Below are 19,212 nucleotides of genomic sequence, written 5' to 3'. Positions count from 1 at the left end.
GCATGCCAAGCGTAGGCAAGGCTAAGTCTGTGTCAGACCGTAACACCTAAGCATGCCTTTTTAAATTTTTGTGCCTTTTGTTCTTTTTTGAACCAGTGACCGGAGTAAAGTAGAACCTCCTATTTTCTAATATAGTTCATTCATCTTAAAAAAATATCTTCTTAAAAAAAAATTAAAATCATAAAACCATTTTTTATGTAGGACTTAACAATTTAGGAACGTAACATGGACTTGTTTTGGGCTTGCCTCATGGGTCTTGGTACAAAGGTGGCTTATAGAATTAGTAATGCAAAATGTTTTACATTTTTTTTTGAAGACTCAAGAAAAACTTTCATTAAAAGGTAAAAGAGTTACATCCTAACATCCTTGATTATCTAGATGACACACCACATACATTCTCAAAACTTCAAATTGAAAATGATTCTACATTACAAGGTTGTAATTCAAGGGTATTCCAAAGATTTTCCAACAAATCGGCCTTGTAGACTCGATCAAAGTGTTTTACATCATATTAGCTATTTGAAGTAATGCAATTGGAAAAACAAAAAAGATTGAGGGCTTTACATGCTTGAATATGTTTTATAATGTATATATCAAAAAGATATGTTTTATATGTTTGATTTTATTTTTAAATTTTCATTTGAATATGTTTAAATTAAATAATTTTAATTTTAGATAATTTCTAAAATATTTATTTTCATATTAGCTATTTGAAGTAATGCAATTGGAAAACAAAAAAGATTGAGGGCTTTACATGCTTGAATATGTTTTATAATGTATATATCAAAAAGATATGTTTTATATGTTTGATTTTATTTTTAAATTTTCATTTGAATATGTTTAAGTAATTTTAATTTTAGATAATTTCTAAAATATTTATTTTTAAATTTAAGTATTTGTGTTTAATTAACATTACGTTGATATTTCTATTTTTTCTATTTTTTTCATTATTTGCATTTCTACACATTGCTTCAGAAAAACACATAACACCTTAGGCACAAATTGCCCTGCCCTTTGCGCCTTTGTTTTGCACCTTGTGCTTTTAAAACACCAAATATATGGTACCTTGTGGTTTGCAACCCAAACCAACTTTTAATCTTAATACACCCCATTCTCCTTTTTCTCTCTCAATCAGAAGAAGGCATATAGAGGAAAAACAAACCCACTCTTACAATGACACCACCCTCTTTTTTTATCAATAATAACAACATCCTCTTTCTTTCCAAGTTATTCATATTAAAAAAAAATCTCTCCAAAAGAGATCTTCATCCTTTCTCTCAAAGAGGCACACAACCACACACCTGTGCAAGGTGCCAACCAGCTGGTTGGTAAGGTCCCCTTTTGGTCGCAGTGGAGACTTGGGATTGAATCCCGTGTTGTGTAGCCCTTCAGAACATAACAGAAAATAAAAGGGGGCATACACCTTTTTCAACCAAAAGATCTTACATATAACACACCAAAGGAAAGAGAACTTTTATATGCAAAATATGAACCCTTTCCAAAGGAGGACCATACCCACCATTAGCTCACAACCCAATAATCCATCAATTGAAAAATAAGGCCCAAACAGAACAGATACCTGAATTTTACTTGGGACAAAATGCACACTCAACCTATTAAGAAAGCCTAAATCTCAGCCTTAGTTCAGCAATACTTGGGACATAATACACTCCCAGCTTTTGGTATGAGCGTCAGTTCTCAAAAAAGAAACATGATTATTCGTTGCTCTTTCGCCTTTCTACATGCATGTGATCATGCATATAGAATCGCCTTTGATTCCTTTAATCCTAGACCCGAAGATCAGTCCCCTAGCTTTTGATATAGGTAGTCTGGTCAAGGAGAATCAGACATAATCAGCACAGTAAATCATGTAAGCATACTAGCATTGTCAGCTTTTTCCCACTACCACCCCCCCTGACTAGAATCTAAACCTGCCTACACTGAACATAGAAAAACACTGATAATTGTTCCACGGCCAATCAAATGGAGCAGCTATGCTCTTTCCTTCATTGATGATCCTTATGCTGAGGTGTTTTCTTCCTCGGGATGAGCACATCTCTACTGAATGCTCACAACATTTGTCCATTTCTGATTAAAAATGGCCGCTGGACAGGCTCAATACACCTCGCTGTACACCAAGCATCTGCCTTAGTTCAGCAATGTGCAACTAATCATCTAAGACATGAATTATGACATACATTAGCTTCTTTATCTTCTACTATCTGTATCCTCGTACTTTTGCCAATCTTTGCATTCTAGGATCTAGCTAATGTGTCTCAGTTTGTCTAGCAAGTCGGTGACCAACACCCCTTGACAACATTAACCAGACTGACTAAAACCCAAATCTCTCAAAATAAAGACCAGATGAAAACTTGACTCATATTACAGCAGGAAAAAAACATTAAATGGCCCTTTACCAATCCGATCATCATTAAAATGGCTGTAGTTCTCTCAAAACATGTGGATTTATAAGATCTTGGTCTCATTGGATAGACATGTCAATAACCAGCTTAATGATACCAAAAACAAACAAGATGAACAAGTTTGCCTCTCAGAAGATAGGCTAAAAGAAAAGTGGCATGATTCCAACCACTGAAGCTTTCTTTTGAGATAATTGATAGAAAAGTTGAAAGAGAAGAGAGATCTTTATATTGTATTCATTGATCTAGAAAATGTATATGATAGAGTCCCTAGAGAGATAATATGGTGGATCTTGGAAAAGAAAGGAGTTTCATATAGAGTAATCTTCAAGGGCTGCTGTACTTTGGACTGTATGGGAAGAAAGAAATACAAGAATCTTCAAGCAAGAGAAGAGACACTTGGAAGCTCTTATGGGCTGCAATCTAATAAGGGTGAACACTGGGTCAAATCTTTCAACCTATTCTCATCCTACATTGTTGATGATTTAAAAAGAAATTGGAGGGAAGTGGCTTCATCATCTACAAGGAACGAGAAAATTATCAAACCTTGGACTCCACCCTTGTAAAGGTTTATTAAACTTAATTTTGACAGGAGTGGCCTCGGTAACCTAGGCCCTTCAGGCATTGAGAGGTCTTAGGAATAAGGAACTATATAATAGCTATCTTCTTGGGTCCTATTGGTCTAGGCTATTCTATTAGAGCCAAACTGCTTGCCATCTTAGGCGGGGCTCAAATAGCAAGAGTTAAATCTGGAAAGGCTGATTGTTGAAGGGGATTCTCAATTGATGATTAGTTGGCAAAAGGATGGAAAGAAGACAAATTGGGTCTACCAAGAAGGGGTTAATAAAATCAAGGGTCAATCTCTTAAACTACCCCTACTGTTCACAAATTTGACAAACTATACCCTTACTGTTTAGATATTGTCTTGCAGTACCCTTAAGTTTGCTAACAAATGTCATCTTCATTAAGTGCTAACGGAAGGAAACAAAATGTCAAATTTGCCCTTCACTATTTATCAAATTTTCAAAATAAAACCCAACTGATGAAAAACCCCTAGTTTCCAAGTTTTTTCAAAGCTTTACTTGATACCAACTGTCACTGGGGCTATTCAACGAGTCCCCAGTTATCTGTTGGAAATTGCAGCAGTCCCAGTATATGCATGATCCCTTTTTCCGGCAAACTGTGTGTTTTGGGCTAAGCACCAGTTCGACGACATGGTTTTCCGTTTATCAGACTGGTGAGCTTATTGCAAGCCTTCCTGCCAGTCTCTCTCTCTCTCTCTCTCTCTCTCTCTCTCTCTCTCTCTCTCTCTCTCAAGCCTTCATGCCAATCTTCCCCACTTCTGATTTGTCGGTTTTTTTTCCTCTTATTTTCCATATTTCAAATGCAAAGTTAGGCATAGAAATTCAGCATTTTTCTAGTAAATCAATCAATGATTTCTTTTGTTCCTTTCTGTCAATTTGGGAGGCTTCCACTTTCCACTGTCCATTTAACTAAATGTTTCATTGTGTATCCTCCGAACACAAAACAGAGCAGCGACGGCTACCCCTTCACATCGACCTTCTCTCCCTTTTTCTTCCAGTCTTCTTTTTCTTCCCCCTTTTCCTTTCTCTGTTTCATTTCTACCATTGCAATTCGAACCTAGCGACCTCCTTCTCTTCTTCCTGTTTCCTCTTGTTTTTCGTCTTTCCTCCGTCATCGCCACTACTGAGAGCTGCTAGATCGATTCGCTCTCTCTCTTATCCTTCTTCTTCTTCCTCTTTCTCTCTGTCTTGCTGACCTTCTTCTCTCTTGTCTCGAGAGACAACAACAATGGTTCTGCTTTTGTTGCTTCTTTCTCCTTCTCTGCTTCTTTCCGACTGGAACGATAGACAGGACACTCCCTGTGAATGGAGCGGCATCAAATGCGACTCAAAAACTCATTCAATCACCTCAGTCGACCTCTCCAATGCCAACATCACTAGGCCTTTCCCTACTATCATCTACCATCTCCCTAACCTAACTAACCTCTCCCTCTCCAATAATTCCATCATCTCCTCTCTCCCTGATGACATCTCCACCTTTCAGAAACTGCAGCACCAAGACCTCTCGGAGAACTACCTTGTGGGTCCAATCCCGTCCACGCTTGCTAACATTACAACTCTCCGTAGCCTCATCCTAAGTGGAAACAATTTCTCCGGCGATATTCCAAAGAGCTTTGGATGATTCCAGAGACTTGAGGAGCTGGCTCTCATCGGGAATCTCCTTAATGGCACCATACCTTCAATTCTTGTAAATATTTCCACTCTTAGAGTGCTTAATCTGGATTACAACCCGTTTACACCCAGTCAAATTCTGTCGGACATCGATAACTTGACGAACCTGGAATTTCTCTGGCTTACTCAATCTAATCTCGTGAGTTAGATTCCAGTGAAATTCAAGCGAACTTGTGTGCCATGGGGGTACTAGAACAGCTCATGTTGATCCAGAATTCGTTATCCAAAAAAATTCCAGAGAGCCTTGGTCAATGCCGAAGCATGAGTAGGGTTCGTTTGTCGAATAACAAGTTATCCGGTGAGTTCCGACGGCGTTTTGGGGCCTACCTCATGTCTCTTTGCTTAAGCTTCTGAGAATACCTTTTCTAGTAGCATCTCTAAGACGATCTCCGGTGCCTCTAATCTTTCACTTCTGCTCATATCAAACAACCAGTTCACTGGAAACATACCGGAAAAGATTGGATCGTTGGGGAATCTTGTTGAGTTTTTTAGTGGATATAATCTACTTTTCGAAAGTCTACCTATGACATTGGTGAAGCTGAGTGAGCTGAGCATGCTCGATCTTCACAATAACAAACTATCAGGTGAGCTTCCATTTGGAATCAAGTCAATGAAAAAGCTCAATGAGTTGAAGCCTTCCTGGTTGCAGCGGCGGATTCAAACTCAACGACCTCCTTCTTCTCTTCTTACCGGTTCCTCTTGTCTTTCGTTTTTCCTCCGCCATCGCCACTGTTGAGAGCTTCCGGATAGATTCACTCTCTCTCTTCTCCTTCTTCTCTTCCCTTCATTTTATCTCTATTTTCTGTTTCGTCACTGCTGCTGCAAGTTGCAGCGGTAGCTCCTTCAACTTTCTTCACCTCCTTCTCACCAAATTTTTGCCATTCGGAAGTTGCAGTGACCGCCATCGCCTATAACGATGATTCCAAAATCACTGCCACCCCTGCAACTTTCAACAACAGCGGTGAACAATAAGGGTATTTTAGGAATTTAAAATGATTATCACTCATGTGATGTCACATGTGAACAGAGTGTGACAAAAAATTAACGGCAAGGGAGGTTTTAGACAATTGTCAAAAAGCTTAAGGGTACTGCAAGACAATATCTAAATAGTAAGGGTACAGTTTGTCAATTTCGTGAACAGTAGGGGTAGTTTAAGAGATTTAACCTAAAATCAAATGGTTACTAAGAGGAACAACAGTAATTTTTCAATGAGTTTCAAGGGAGGCAAATGGGCTAGCAGATTCTCTAGCTAGGCAAGGGGTTGTTAGGGAACAACTGGATTGGGCCCATCTATAATTTTTGTACTCTTTGGGGTAACCTTACCCCATTTATTCCTCTTTGTAAACTATTGTATTGGGCCCAACTATTGTTGGGTGTAGGATCCACCCCAACAGTACATAAGTTCACAGTTCTGCCCAAAACAAATGTTGTCTTACAGCCCCTAGTTTGACTAGAGAATCTGCCATCCCATTTGCTGTTCTCAATCTCCCTAAATTTATACCAGAACACCCATGGGATTTAGGTACTGCATCTTGTCCAGGAAACGACTACCTGAGAATCCCCTTCCACTTCTAAATTAAGTAACCCAAGTTGTTTAGCAAGTTTTAAACTCTTCAATAAACCCACCAATTCCGCTGTAAGTGCATCACCATACTCCAGTGGTCCTAAATATAGAGCCACCACTCCTGAATTCATGAAGACTCCCCCTACCCCAACCAATCCCAATTGCCAATGAAGCTTTCATCAAAATTGAGTTTTAACCATTGCATAATCTGCCTTTCCTTTTCTTGAGCCAAGAGTGCCACCTCTTTCCCAGATCTCAAAATGTCAATCAGAGATAAATTATGAAACCCTCCAAAGTTTTTATTTTGAATCTTTGATTATATATTCAAATTCAAAATTGCATACAAAAAGCTGTGATTATATATACACATACATAAATTTTTTTCATCTATGATTATATATTCAAAATTGCATACAAAAGCTACTTAGTCCATACATAACAGAAGCAAAAAGTTGAACTGGCAGTCAATTGCATATATTATAGCTAACTTCAACAACAGAAGAATGATTACATGAATCGTGACATGGATTCAAAGGAGAATTTTCAACATAGTTGAAACAGTAAATTATGCTCATAACGGTAGGAGACATGCATGAAAATTTTAAAGCTGAATCATACCTCCAGCCTTAACACCCTTGATTTTAAGAGGTTGTGGGCAGACTGCACAGAGGATGCACCAAGATCCTGGAATCCTTGCTTGACTGCTTGCATTGTGTAAGGGATAGACTGGAGTACAGAACCTTTGTCCGCAACAGCTCCAACAACCCCCTGAGCAACCTTTAGTTTAGAGGTATCACCTAGATACCGGACATCACTCCCTTTTGTCATGGCTTCAAGTGACCCCATGCCCCTATACTTTTTAATCCGACGACCACCCTGGTAACAAAATAAAAGGAAGAATGTAGAAGGTGCAAATACAAACCCTACAGCCCATTATAGTGAATACACACTCCATATGTGGTTGTTGTGATACAACATACATAACGTCATAATGACATAATGACATAAATGTGCTGGACCTGAAGTATTGGGCCCAACTCAGACCTGGCTCACAAATTACCTGATCCGATGCAGTACCAGGCCTGGGCTAGGCCAGGCTTGAAATAATCAAGCTAGTCGGCTACATCTGAAGTATATGCCTCGCTTTTGTATCAATACATTCTTAGCCCATGCATTTACCCAATTAGTAACACATGTCCAAAATGTATAAGATATGATCAAGCATTTGGTCGATTAGCCATCAATTATTGCAGATCCATTAGGAAGTATAATATTGAGAAAATAGTGATATATCTAATATTCAATGTAAGGTATAAAGTGTGTATGTTCATTACAGTTTTAAAAGGTGTTCCTCAGGCACACCTAGGTTCACTGGAAAGGTTCATTCTATGGGGTGTACTTCAAATGAACCCAGGTGCACCATTGCACCTGGATTATTGCTATGTTTTGATGAATTAACTTGGAATTTGATGCTGAAGAGGAGATGGAGATCGATCAGCAGCTCCAAAGGAAAACCTTTCAACAGGTCTTGGAACGGCATAATGATGTTATTTGGAAGTTGGAACTTGGGCTCAATCCAACACCAGGGGTATTTTTTCATCAAAACATGGGATCAGATTTGACTAGTTATAATCGGTTCATGTTTAAAGATTCAAAATCATCACACGAGTAGTTTAGGAGTTTTTGGGTTTTCTTTGAATTAAGAGTAATAGTGGCAATTCTGTCATTTTTTGTTTCACATCTATAAGACTTTATTTTTATAGTAAAAAATAAATCAAAATAAAAAAGTACAAGACTAGATCAGTGTTTTAAAAGGCGCACCTAGGCGCAGAGGCAAGGCGCTTTCCAGGCTGGGTGCCTCGCCTAGTCTAAGGTGCACAACCATTGGATAGGCGCTCGCCTTGCACCTAGGCGTGCGCCTTAGGCCAGGCAACAGGCAGCCCAGGCAAGAGTGCCTGGGTGATGTCTACACTATAAGTCACTCCAAACTAATCAAATTCGAAAATATATTAAAAAAATATTTAAAAAAAAAAAGCAAAATAGGAAACTTGGAAGAAAAGGAAGCTGAATCGACAGGGTCTTTGTTCGTCTCTCCAAACCAAACTACAAGAGGAAGCCGAAGCTCATCCAGATCCAGTTCAAGCTCATGTTCATCCAAGACTCCAAGCCTGAATCGAACAGAGCTACAGATATCAGGTATCTTCTTTCGTACAAAACCTGCAAAGAAACAGGGCTCCGCCCCATTTATTTTTTCAGTTTTTCTCAGTAAAACAGGGGAACCACCCCCCTTTTTTTCAGTTTTTCTCATAAAAACAGGGGATCCGCCCCATTTTTTTCAGTTTTTCTCATTAAAAAAGGGGCTTTGCCCCATTATTTTTCAGTTTTTTTCATTATACCTTCATTTTTCTTTTTTTATTTTTCAAAAAATTGTGCGCCTCAGGCGCAAAATGGCCCTTGTGTCTTTTTTGCACCTTTCACTTTTAAAACACCAGATTAGAAGATAATATATCACTAAGAACAGAGATATAATAAAGTTTCATCAACTCCTCCCCGTTACAACCTCCACCCCAAAAAAAAAAACAACTAATTTCACTTTTGGGACACAAAAAAAAAAAAACTTAGCCCACAAACCAACACTATAAACCAGAAGATAAGCCTCACTGGCTTGATCATTAAAATCATCAAATAAATTAAAACTCCATATTTCTCTTATAACAACCAACAGGCCTCCTATAACTTACACTCCCTACACCCTGAAACTCATTAACATCATTTCCACCCAGACAAGCCTGTCATAATGAAGGTCTTCTACTTCTCTCTCTTTCTTCTAATTCCAAAATACACTTTTCTTTATATATTCTTCCCCACCTAAAAAGAACTAACATTTTGCCAATTTAAACTTCTTTCTTTGGAAAACAAATTTGAACTTTTGATACATTTGTAAAGATCTAAGATACATGCAGGACTCCAGTAAACTAAACACCAAGGGTTTTACACTTTAACTTGAAAGGTTTACTGAAATATAAAATTTATATATGATAATCTTATTATATAACATAACAAGAAAATGCACAAAGTTGGTACATACTAGATAAGCAGCCAATCTGACAAAAATACATAAATGGTATCCTAAACGTTAACCTATCTATAATTCTACTTAGTTTTATTTTGCCAAGGACTATTCTCTATTTGGTTCCTTGGGCTTGTGACATCTTATGTAGCACTCTTCAATACACGGTAACCTCTTATACCTGCAAAATTAACCAAAATCTTGCCAAACAACAGGTTTTGAATTCAGAATTCTTAAACTCCAGTTAGTGTCACCTTTGTTAAGAACTGGAAAAGATTAGGATAAGCAGGGACATTTTAGCAACTCTATATCAAATTTCTTTATGTAGAAGCACATGTCATACTTTTATCCCACAAGTTCCAAAAAATTAACAAAAAAAGAAGTATCCTAAACTTAATTAAATTAGCACTAGATTGCAGCAGGGCTTCAAAGGAACTTTCACAAATAACTGTCATGAAATTCTTCAAATTCTAAATGTTATAATTCACAACTATATTGTGAAAAACATAGACAGCGCATACAGATACAGAAAAGGCATACAAAAGTAACGGCTTAAAAATAAAAACTTGCAACAAGAGAAACAAGAAGTAACCAACCACCATATGCTTGCACAATTACCTATAGCATAATAATGCAAGAGACAAAAAGTCATCACTAAGATTCATCATATGAGAAATATTTGATAGGAAGACTAGCCAGATTATTATTTATTAACATGGAAATAAAATATCCATTTGCAAAACTAATGGGGGACTTGGCACATCTCTATTTGTACATCATTCTTCATGTCACACATTAATAAAATATTGACTATTAATGATCAAAAGTTAAAGCACTAATTCATTGGCAGGAAGTTGTTCTTAGTGTGATAAAAATATTTCCTGGAATATTACCTGATATTCGTAAGACCCAGGAGCCTCATTGCTGCCAGCTAAGAAACTACCCATCATTACAGTGGATGCTCCTAATGTCAAAGCCTTTACTATGTGTCCGGAGTTTGCAATACCACCATCAGCAATGACAGGAACACCACTTTGCTCAGCAATAGATGAAACTTTGTAAACTGCTGTGGCCTACAAATTTGTGAGCAAGTTTATGTTTGAAGAAACATTATAAACCTCAAGGTATGTGGTAATTAAAACAAAAATGTATTTATGTAATTAAAACAAGAAATGCTTTCATCAGAAACAGAAATATGGATTTTATAGATCAAAATAAAAGTGCAACAGTACATAGACTGAAAAAGGTTCTCTCAATCCTTAGAAGAGGAACAAAACCAAGAGGCAGCAAAATCTATCAGTTTTTTTTGGAAGGTATGCTATACTGAATATGAGTGGGCACAGACTTCTCTTATTTTTTATCAGACAGAAAAAACTTCTATTGATGATCTAATTACACAGTTTTGACTTATTCAAAATAAGAAATAATAATCCAGTACCTCTCCCAACACTAACCATTTAGCTAGATAGCATTTTCAGTTAAACTTTATGAGTACCTGTGTTTACATTTCAATATCAAGATGTTGATGCAGTAGTACAGGACTTGCAAATAAGGTCATAAAAGATGTCACTTAAAGGAGAGAATGTACAGCTTTCTTGGTGGGGAAAATACAAAAATTAAGCACGATGTAAGGGTTGAAACTTCCAAATTTTCAATTTCAAGTCAAGTTAAAGCCTAGATAGAAACCAAAACTTAAATCACATCAATTACATGAAATCAGGGGTTGATATGTGCTCAATAACTAACAGATTGAATATGGAGAATAAAATGTCACTTTATAAAAATGAACTCAGCATTGTTGGGAAAATGGCTTAGGAGGATCCCCCTGGAAGTCAAGAATTTGTGGCCTTGTGTGATTGGAACCACTCATGGTTTGGCTTATAATGGTAAATATGCAGGGTTGCCCACAGAACTACCCATGCTTCTCCTTGGAAAGCAATTTTGGTTGTTCTTCCTATGCTTCTCTCCATCAGGTATGATGTCAAAATGCACTAGAATTAAAATTTGGGAAGATGTTTGGGCACGGGGAGGGGGGGTCAATTATTGCCTTTGATTTTATTCTTCATCCAACTTCAAGCTTAAACCTACTTTGGTTTTGGTCAATACCTCAGAGTCTAGCTAATCTTGGAATCTTGGATGAGGTATGAAGAAACATGAATTATCTCAAACTCTGTATCTCACTTCATTTTTTGAGGGCATTTACCTCAATTTCTCTGCCGTGGATTCCCGGGTGTGTTTGGCTTCTTCATGTGTTTCCTTAATCTGTGCTTCCCCCTTTACATCTTTTGCCTTTGACCTTGGAGATCTTTACTCCATTTTCCAAAAATGATTTAATTACAGGATGGCAAGATGTGGCAAAACCCTTAATATCAAGAATAACTAAAAAAATGGATTCCACCATTGTGGAATCAGGTCCAACATAACGGTAATGGTTGCAGTCTTGGAAATCCAGGAGTGTTAAGGGATAGCATAGATCACTTTCTTTTTTTTTGTTAAGTTTCATTAACAAAAAGAGGGAAGGATACACCTTACCGGAACCGCTCAAAAATATCAAAGAACAAAATAACCTTCCTAACCAATGACAAAGGAAATAAATTGTCACTATACCAGTGTTTTAAAAGGGGCACCTAGGCGCAGAGGCGAGGCACTTTCCAGGCTGGGCATCTTGCCCAGGCTAAGGTGCACAAACCTTGAACAGGTGCTCGCCTTCGCGTGCTCGCCTTTGCGCCCAGGCGAAGGCGAGCACTTGGATGATGTTTACACTTGCACAAAAATAGGGGCTATGCCCCATTTGTTTTTTCGCTTTTTATCATAAAAATAGGGGATCTGCCCCTGTTTTTTCAGTTTTTCTCATTAAAGCAGGGGCTCTGCCCCATTGTTTTTCAGTTCTTATCATAAAAATAGAGGATTCACCCCTTTTTTTTTCATATTTTCTCATTGAAACATATTGCTTTTCAGTTATTATCATAAAAACAGGGGATCTGCCCCATTTGTTTTCAGTTTTTCTCATTAAAATTGGGGTTCCACAGTCCACTCATTGTTTTTTAGTTTTTATCACTAAAACTGCCCATTCTTCTTTATAGTTTCTACAAAGACTTGCATACTTGCAGAATTGCAGTCTTGCTTCTTAGTGAGTTAAAACTGTTGAGTTTTTCTATTATTATCAAGTAGAACTAGAATAGTTTATTTATTTTTGAAGATAGGTTCACAAATATGAGTATTGATGGTTGCAAATTGTAATTGTCATTTTCAAATAGGAAATTTTGCCAACCAAGTAAAATAAAAAGATGGGAGACAAGTCCAACAATACTCGAGAAAGCAATAGGAAAGACCCAGGCTGGAAATATTGTTATTTGCAAGATCCAAAGATTACAAATTCTGTCACTTGCAAATTTTGTGACAAAGTGACAAATGGAGGGATCTATAGAGCAAAAGAGCATTTGATTAGTGGAAGAAGAAATGTACAAGTCTGTCCCAAATGTCCAAAAGAGGTGAAAAAAGAGATATTAGCATACAAGCATAGAAAAAAAATCAATGAAAGAGGACATAATTGGAAGTCAAGAGGGCAGAAATCCTGATTTTGATGATTATGAAAATATAATTGAAGATGAGGGCAGGATTAATGATTTGAGTGAATATCTCATTCAGAGGAATCCCATGATTTGCTAACTCAATGGACAATGGCTGCTAGGGAAGGCATAAAAATAATTGGATTGTATTTGGGAACACCTCATGGATAAGAAGGGAATCATAGATAGGTTTTTACCCAGAGAGAGAAAAGACTAAAGAGTAAATATTTAGGAAACTACAAATAGAGATATTATATTTTCCCCATTCAAACATAACAGTTGCAATGGTGAATAATAAGCATAACTCCACCAAACAGTCATGATCATCCAAGTTGAGCTCCTTTTTATTCTATGCTGAATGGCTGAAATAAAATGTACTTGTCATTTGTCAACTCTGATTTTAATCGAAACTGTTACTGATCGGGAAAAAAACTAAATTTACATTTTCAAGATCTTGAATTAGGACACTGCCATATTAATTTCTCGTCTTTGTACACCTCAACCACTACATCATTAAAGGAAAATTAAGTAAATTTCCTAAAGCCACTAATTTACAAGCCAATATAACGCTACAGATCATCTGGTTACAAAAAGAGAAGTACCATCAACCTAAAAGTTGTGTATTTGTAGTTTAGTCCCATGGAAAATATGCAAAAAATAAAAATGAAGATATATTGATTATGGTGATTAAAGGAAGTTACCTGCCCTCTGCCAACAGCGCACACCTCCTGTGTAGTACAAATTGACCCAGAACCCATCCCAACCCTCAAAGCATCTACTCCCGCCTGAATTAGATTTTGTGCTTGATATGCTGTGACAACATTACCACCAATGACGTCCAACTCAGGATAAGTCCTCTTTACATATTTGATCATCTCTATCTGGTAAATCGAGTTCCCCTGCGAACTATCTAGCACCACTACATTAGCACCAGTCTTAACCAGATGCTCCAACCTCTCCTTATCCCGTTCCCTCGTCCCAATAGCGGCTCCGACCATGAACTTCCCATCAGCCCCTAAAGAAGGAAACCCTAATTTCGGAAATCCGCGAATCCTCTCCACATCCGCCGAAGTAAATAAATCCACAACCTCGCCATCTTGCTCACTGACCAAAGGAACATAATCCAGCTTGTTCGCTGCTAAAAAAACAGCAGCTTGCTCAAATGAGTAACCCGAAGGGGCAGAAACTAGCGACCCTGACATGTATTTAGATACCGAAGTTTCTTTATCACTTAACCTCTCCCAATCAGACTTGGCAACAACACCCAACAACTTGGACTTGGAGTTCCCTGACTCGGTCACAAAAATACAAGGCGATGACGCAAAGTCCTGAATCGAACCGATCGAATCTGAAGGGGTTTTAAAAATGGGGTCAGAGATAAACGGAATCCGACGAGATTTGGCCGATCTAATCAATGCAGCTTGCTCAAACGGCTGGTTGTTGTAGTGCACGATACCAATGCCACCGACCGACGCCATGGCGACTGCCATTGAGGATTCGGTAACAGTGTCCATGGGAGAAGCAACACAAGGAATCGACAGGTCGATGTTCTTCGTGAGCTTCGTGCTTAGGTTGACCGCGTCGGTGGGGAAGTCGATGTAGTGAGGGAGAAAGATGACGTCGTCGTAGGTATAGGAGTATCCCTGGTTGAAGAGGCGGTCTGCCGGAAAACCATCTTCGATCGGACCTCCGTTCATGGTGCCGGGGCTATTAATGGGATCTCTCACCGGAAGCTGCAGAGCCAAAAGATAGAGCGGCGGCGAAGAGAAAGATACGAAGAGAAATAAGAGTAGGGGTAGACATCGCAATTGGGTTGGGCGAGTCGGGTTCGGGTTCGGTTTGGGTTAATATACTTCGGGTTGATTTCGGATCGGGTTGGGTTGTCAAATGCTTGACCCTAACCCTAAATGTTCGGGTTAGGGTTGACCCATGGGTCAATTTGGTCATTCCAAAAAAAATTGAAATTTGAAAAAATAAAGAAAAAATACAAGAAAAATGTCAAAATTAAAAGAATTAATCTTAAAGTTTCAAATGTAAAATAAAAATTTTGAACATTTAACAATTTAAAGAGTAAACAATAAAAAGTAAAGACTAAATAGAAAAAATTAAAGAGTGGAAACTTCTAATAATGCATAAATAATCCCAATTAGACTTGACAATTGGGTCAACCTCGGGTCAGGTCGGGTCGGGTCGCTTTCACGTTCAGGTAGCTAAATATGAATCCCTAACCCTATTTTTTCAAGTTGGGTTGGGCTGGGTCAACTTTTTGCTAGGTTTAAGTAGGGGTGATCATTTCAGCCTATCCCGGCCCGAAAATTCTAGGCTTGGGCTTGGGTTTTGTGTTCAAGCCAAGCCCGGGCCCGGGCCTATATCAGGCCCACAAATTTTAGGGTCGGGCTTGGGCTTAATACTTCAAGCCCGGCTCGACCTGCATATATTTAAACTTACACATTTTGTGTATAATGTATACATGTTATTTTACATTATATTATATATTTTATATATAAATGTTATAACATGACATGTATAATTTATATTATATATAATATTTTATATTATATAATATATAAAATAAAAGTTTATATGCATATTATGTCATTTAATATAAAATATTGTAGATATATAATGTTTTATATATGAAAGACATTGACCTGAAATTAGGCCCGGGCCAGACATTGACCTAAAATTAGGTCCGAGCTGGCCTAGGCCTAAGCTTTAGCCCTTATCATAAGTGCAAAGCCCATCCTGGCCCAACCCATTCAAAACTCAAAAGTGTCTAAACTATGTGATGAATCGAAAGTTGGAGGGAAGTGGCAAAGAGGTTGCACTCCCTACAACAAGGTAACATGTGAGTCACTGTTCCTTATCTTATCACCGTCCACGTGGATGACGTGGAATTAAGTCGTGCTTTACAAAAATAACTAAGCGTCATTTAGATGATGACGCGGGATCCTATCCACATCTAATCACAATACATTACCCCTGTGAATTGGGAATCTCCCCCTGTTGCGCTGCCTAATACTATATAGGAGGATAGATATTCACCATGTGTGGTTGCGATGTTATGTGGGCAAACGTGGGCAGAGTTCTCATGGGCAAGAGATCCAGACTCTTACACGATACCCCCTCTATTGCTTTAATGCATCTTCAAGTAGGAATTGTTTGTGTAATATTCGTTTGTGAATGATTCATTATTAGTAAGATGCTTTTGGATCCGATGTAAAACATCGTTAGTGTACATTGAGGCTGCATTTGGAAATGATGCAAATAAGAGTGAATATAATTATGTAAAGTGTAAAACGGTTCATATAGAATGTAAAGTTGGGTTAGTTTTGCATCTATAAATGTACCTTCTTACCAAACAAACTTTTAGGTGTAATGGATGCAAATACAAATTCTAATAAAGCATATGCCTTTTTATGGAAAGACCACTTGAATGCAAATTTACTTCTTTTTTATTAATGTACTTTTACAACTTATTATAAATGTAAATATGCATTGGAAAATGTGTTCTTTTTTGTCATTTGTCAATGCATAAATGTAATGTTGCCAAACACAGGCAAAAATAAAAAAAGTGTAAAGTTTTACATCATCCGATGTAGTTTTTACATCGATTATCGATGTAAAATTTTATGAGTGATGAGAAACTCCACTCTATCCAAATGCACACAAAACTAAACTGAAGTGGAGTTTTATGCATATCATAATTATATGCTCTTTCCAAACGCCTACAAAACCGAATTGATGTCTTAATTTACATCACTTCCAAATGTAGCCAAAAGGGTTCCTATCATATTACCCTTTTAGGCTGCTTTTGGAAGAGATGTAAATGCCAAATCGATGCATTAATGCATTATGGTTCAACTTTGCATTCATTTGGTTTAAGCAATAAAATACATCGAGCATCGGCATAAAGTGGTAAGGTGTCAAATTTTACTTTGATTAAGAAAGAAAAATATTACTTCAATTTTTAGGAAGCAAAAATTTCCTCCCAATTACCATTGAAGTAAAGAAGATACCGGTTTGCTTCCATTCTCCATGACTCAACACCGGAAAGACAATATTGGATACTTCCAAAAACACATATACTACGATTTATGACCTCTAATCGATGTGTTTCTTCTTCTTCAACAAATCCCTTAGACATCGATGTTTTCAACTTAGATTTCTTTCACCACTCCTAATGCAAATAGGTTTGTTTCTTTTTCTTCTTCTTCAACAAACCCCTTCTCTAGGCTAAGACTGGTTTGCATCAATGGCTTCAACTTAGAACATTGTCAAATTAATGTGTTTCTTCTTCTTCTTCTTCTTTAACAATTCCCTATTAGACAGTGTATGCCCTTAGATCCAATCAAATTGATGTACTGATACATTTATTGTAAATGAATAAAAGTACATAATTGTTTCATGTTATGAGTGGTCTATTTCTGTGCAATTACCCCTTAAACTGGACACTTTATGAGACTCGTATTAATTTAGATTGTTTTCGACTATTTGATAGATTTGAGGAGTTTATCTTGTCAAGGCAGACACTAATGTGCTGCCAAGAAGGTTGGGGCAGCCTGTTTCAGCTGTCAGGGTTTGACCCAAAGCACATGTAGTGTGTGCTTGTTTGAAGCATTAAACCCGAACCAATTTCCAGTTATGCCCTGGACCTTAGAGACTGGTGGGCAAAACTAGAAAGTTACACATAACGCCTAGACTCGATTATGATACTGCATTGGATGTCAAGTTGAGTTGTGTTTGATATACCAATCAGTGAGATCCTTTAGGGGTCAAAACCTAAGTATGTTGGGGCAGTCTAAGAATTCACTTTAGTGGATGATCATAGTGACATAATTAGCCCCTTTATCGGACAAAGTGAATGATCGAGACTGCATTCTCTCTAATGGAAACCAAAACTATCAATAGTTGATTTCAAACTTGTTTAAGATTTGTTTTGCAAAATAAATTTATATGATATCTATATATTATGCTTTAAGAAAAAAAGCTTTGCAAAAGGTTTTAATTCCCAAGACCCATTCGAGCAGAGAATGCAACATTGCATCTTATAGCTAGGGGAGTGGTCCTTCCTTATCGGGTAATGCTTGATCATTATGGGCTGAGAGGTTAAGTGTACAAGACCATTTAGGGTTTTTACCTGATAGGCTATATCTTACATAAGTCCATTGTCCTTGGGCCTTTATAGGATGGTTGTACTCAATGATCATTTAATGTACATGTTGGGCCCATTAAGAGCCCATACTGATGGACTTAGGGGTTCACTGTGCTAGATAGTGAATTCGACAAAGTCTTTTCACAAATGTTGGGCCGAACCCATGCGGGCTTATGTGAGGTAATTATTGGGGTCCCATGCCATACAAATTGAACCTAAATGGGATAGCAACTATCTTGGGACGTCAGCCACTTGCTTAATGGGCTTAAACCCCATGATTAATATGATTAATCAAGATGCGACATGAGGCAAATCTGGGTATGGAGCACCTAATCTTATAAGAAGATAAGGTCTATCTCTAATTAGAGTCCAGATCTAATGTAGATCTAGATTATCTCCTAATTAAATTAGGAGAAAGCTCCATAAGAGATTATAAAAGAGGAGGGGGTGAACTAGTCCAAGACAACTTAATATTTTTGCAGTTTTTGGTCCTCTCTACACCCTTTTGTCTCTTAGTTTGACTACAACTTTGGGACTAATAAAGATCAGTTCTTTCTCTCTGATTTTTGTAGGAAAAATTCAAAGAAATCTCGTGCTCACCTCCCTTGTACGATCAAATATGATGGATTGCAGTTTTGCTAAGAACTGCGTTGCTGAGCCAACTTCATCACAAGTTGTGCCATTTTCAGTGGGGGTTGTTTTTGGGATTTACTTTGGGCGTGAACTACTACTTTGGGAGCTACATTTGTGGAATCTGTATCATGTATACTTCTCCCTTTCTTTTGGTTTCAATAGTTTCAGTTCAAGAACGATCATAGAAAAAGTAGTTTTTCTAAAATTGAGAATGCAATTCTCGGAATGGTGAAAGAAAATTTTTGAATTTTTGCCCAACCATCTTGCATGATCTGGCCATTCATATGATGGATTTCCCCTTATTCTAACCCCTTCTCTAGGCTAAGACTAGTTTGAATCGACGGCTTCAACTCAGAACATTGTCAAATCGATGTATTTATTCTTCCTTGTCAAAACCCAAGGCATTGACATCAACTCAAATATGATCAATAGGTATGTTTCTTCTTGTGAGTGGTGTGGTAAGGCTACGTGCGGTGGTCTCTTTAAAAAATGAAGGAAGGTTGGTGTGAGTAAGGTGGTAAGGTTACATGTGAAGGCCTCCTTGAA

At 37.6% G+C, this 19,212-nt stretch overlaps 1 protein-coding gene across 2 annotated transcripts in view; it reads right to left on the bottom strand.

Moving 5' to 3' along the window:
• The window catches only part of LOC148872501 (inosine-5'-monophosphate dehydrogenase 2-like), a 31,030-nt gene extending 16,339 nt beyond the window's left edge, over nucleotides 1-14,691 (bottom strand). Inside the window, exons 1-3 of one of the 2 annotated variants that reach the window (XR_016107158.1) lie at nucleotides 13,580-14,654; nucleotides 10,203-10,382; nucleotides 6,858-7,115 (exon numbers count right to left, since the gene is read on the bottom strand). Coding sequence is in view for 1 of the 2 variants with exons in the window: in XM_088969412.1 (XP_088825538.1) it covers nucleotides 6,858-7,115; nucleotides 10,203-10,382; nucleotides 13,580-14,575 (1,434 nt within the window). In the remaining variant the exon portion in view is untranslated. Of the gene's footprint in view, nucleotides 1-6,857; nucleotides 7,116-10,202; nucleotides 10,383-13,579 lie in introns of both variants that reach the window. The other variant, XM_088969412.1, reaches the window with a different exon arrangement.
• Between the last annotated feature and the right edge of the window lie 4,521 nt (nucleotides 14,692-19,212).

The sequence above is a fragment of the Nelumbo lutea genome, chromosome 2 (assembly GCF_056320005.1).
Source record: "Nelumbo lutea isolate HS-2025 chromosome 2, American lotus-T2T, whole genome shotgun sequence".
NCBI classification, from domain to species: Eukaryota; Viridiplantae; Streptophyta; class Magnoliopsida; order Proteales; family Nelumbonaceae; genus Nelumbo; species Nelumbo lutea.
Note: the sequence above shows the minus strand (reverse complement) of the source record. Positions and strands in the feature narration are given on the sequence as shown.